The sequence below is a fragment of the Sardina pilchardus genome, chromosome 15 (assembly GCF_963854185.1).
Source record: "Sardina pilchardus chromosome 15, fSarPil1.1, whole genome shotgun sequence".
Classification (NCBI taxonomy): domain Eukaryota; kingdom Metazoa; phylum Chordata; class Actinopteri; order Clupeiformes; family Clupeidae; genus Sardina; species Sardina pilchardus.
The window spans coordinates 17,242,620-17,245,119 of NC_085008.1; the positions used below are offsets into that span (position 1 = coordinate 17,242,620).

General features: G+C 40.4%; 1 protein-coding gene across 1 annotated transcript in view; it reads right to left on the minus strand.

Moving 5' to 3' along the window:
• The window catches only part of rnf220b (ring finger protein 220b), a 50,882-nt gene that overhangs the window by 12,845 nt on the left and 35,537 nt on the right, over nt 1-2,500 (minus strand). The window contains exons 5-6 of the mRNA XM_062556543.1: nt 2,313-2,414; nt 1,174-1,216 (exon numbers count right to left, since the gene is read on the minus strand). Coding sequence (XP_062412527.1) covers nt 1,174-1,216; nt 2,313-2,414 — 145 coding nt within the window. The remainder of the gene's footprint in view (nt 1-1,173; nt 1,217-2,312; nt 2,415-2,500) is intronic.

A 2,500-nucleotide genomic window follows, 5' to 3' on the forward strand; every position in this document is an offset into this window, starting at 1 on the left:
TGTTCATTGTATTCCAATTAGGTTACTCTATCATCGTTTTCCTACAGAAATGCTGCTTGAAATTCTTTATGATGAATATTTCACAATTACATTACACTTTATATTGATTCCACACGGCATGGCTGGGTGTGTGGTCCTTCCTCACTCCAGGAGCGGGAAGAGGGGATGTGGGAGACTGAGAGGAGATGGGCGGATGGCGGAGAGGGGACGGGGAGGAGTGCGGGCCTTACCGGCTGGAGCGGGGCGAGGGGGGAGGGGGGTTCCGTCGCGAGGCCGAGAGGCCGCTTTAACACCCTCTTTGGCGTAGCACCTGCACCAGCAGAGGTCATCAACTGTTAACATATCAAGAGGTGAAGGGTTAATAGATCCTCTGCTCGTGCAGGTGCTAGGTCAGGAGAGAGAGAGAGAGAGAGAGAGAGAGAGAGAGAGAGATAAAGAGAGAGATAAAGAGAGAGAAAGAGGACGAAGCGGGCGCAGCAGGGGCCTGTAACCATGACAACAGCACGCCGTATTTTTGGGGGCAGTGGGCTGTTTTGGTCCAGTGATTATGGTGATATTCTCAAAATGTTTTATATGCTTGGTTTTATTTGATGGTGAATTATCATTGTTGTTTTCTAAGACCTCCATATTCTGCCTTTTTACAGTAATATGCCTATCACAGGATTTTTTGTTAGTGGATTTTGAACTATTTTTAGCATACGCATCAGCTTTCTGTAATGATACCAAGTTAAACCTTACTCACAAATAAATTATTAATACAAAGAAATGATAAATAATAAATAAACGCCACAGCATTTCCCATCCTCTCTTAGACATCTTTCTAATATATCTGTCCAAGATACTCTTTTAACCCTTCTGGCTACTGGCATATATTAGGTGGCTGCAATAACTCTCAATTAACCTAAAGGCAAATTGGGCATGAAAATCATTTTGTCAATTTAAACAATCATTAACAGAATATTTACAGATGATGTTTCAAAAGAACAAAGAATCTTGAATATAGGCCATACCATTAGAGTTATGGTTAGAGTATTTTTTAAACGGATAGGTTAGGAATTATTTCAGGAATTATGATGTTCTAACATGCATACATACATACTTACATGAATATTACATTGAATAATGTAATAACCAAACAGTAATGACAAAAATATCAAAGTGTTGATTACGTACCATTCAGTCTTGTTTGCCTATTTGCCCTCACTCGCAGAAAAGTCTGTAAAATTAAGAATGTTCCATTTAACAGTGGATGTCACATCATTACAGCAATTTTATAAAACCTTCACCATATGACGTATAAGTTATGTGATATCTGATTAATCTCTTTCACATTCTGAGGATATTCAGTAAAAATAAATACTCTCTCTGGCCATTATGGCCTCGCTGATGGTGGAAATGATCAGTCTGCTCTCTACCTCACTCTCTCTCTGAGCCAATCAGAGGAGCAATTTACTCAAATTCACCTCCATGCCTGTCAATCACTTACTGTAAGCATTCGCTGCAAAGTCTAACTGAGTGGAGCAGAGAACGAGAGACTTTAGACTGGTGCCGTCTGAATGAACAGAACGACAGCATACGCATCGTTTAATTTCCATGGATAGTTTTACATGCCTAGACATATTTTTCATGCTTTCCTTAATGTATTTGTTGACTGTACTGTATTTTTGTGATTTGAGTTGAATGAGCATAATGTAAACGGCACAAACTCTAATATCTGGACGTACAGAAATGCTCAGTAAACATGGCTAATTCTCTGGTGCTACAGCTCCCTCTAAAGGCTTTGTTCACGGCTGGTCTGCCCAGGACAGATGAGATAAAGTTTATTTTTGTCATTATGATTTTTGGGGGGCTTTTTGCCTTTTATAGGACAGGACAGTAACAAGACTGACAGGAAGTGAGTGGGAGAAGAGATGGGGCGCGATCGGAAAATGACCCGGTTTGGACCGGGTGGACATTTGGACCCAAATGTGGTACTGTATGGGCGCTAGTTACGCCACAGCACCCCCATAAAAAAGTTTGGTGACAGACCTTATATAAATATTAGATCTTACATTGTGTTTTTAGGATTTTAAAAACAAAGGCATTCCAATGCTAATCAAAATAATTTTAAGAGCTGTCAAAGAGTAGGCAGGCTAGTCTTTGTGCTGGACTACCAAGTTCACCACAGGGCTAAAAACTAGTCCTACAGTACTGTATGTATCAAGTGATGAGTGATACAGAGTCAGAGCATGGAGAGATATGCAAGGCTGCAGCAAACAGTAAGTGAACCTGCAAGTGTGAACGTGTAAACACTGCACTGACTGATAAGTCACCTGATATCTGTCAGAGAGAAGAACATCTTCTGTAGGCTGTAAAGGGTGTGTGCTGATTGGTAGATCTCCCTCACGCTTAATATGCATTGCTATCAGCAAAGACTGTGGAGACAGAAATAGACAGACAGGCATCTATTAAACATTTCCTTTTAAATAACATCACAAGCGTTAAATCAATAATCATAAGA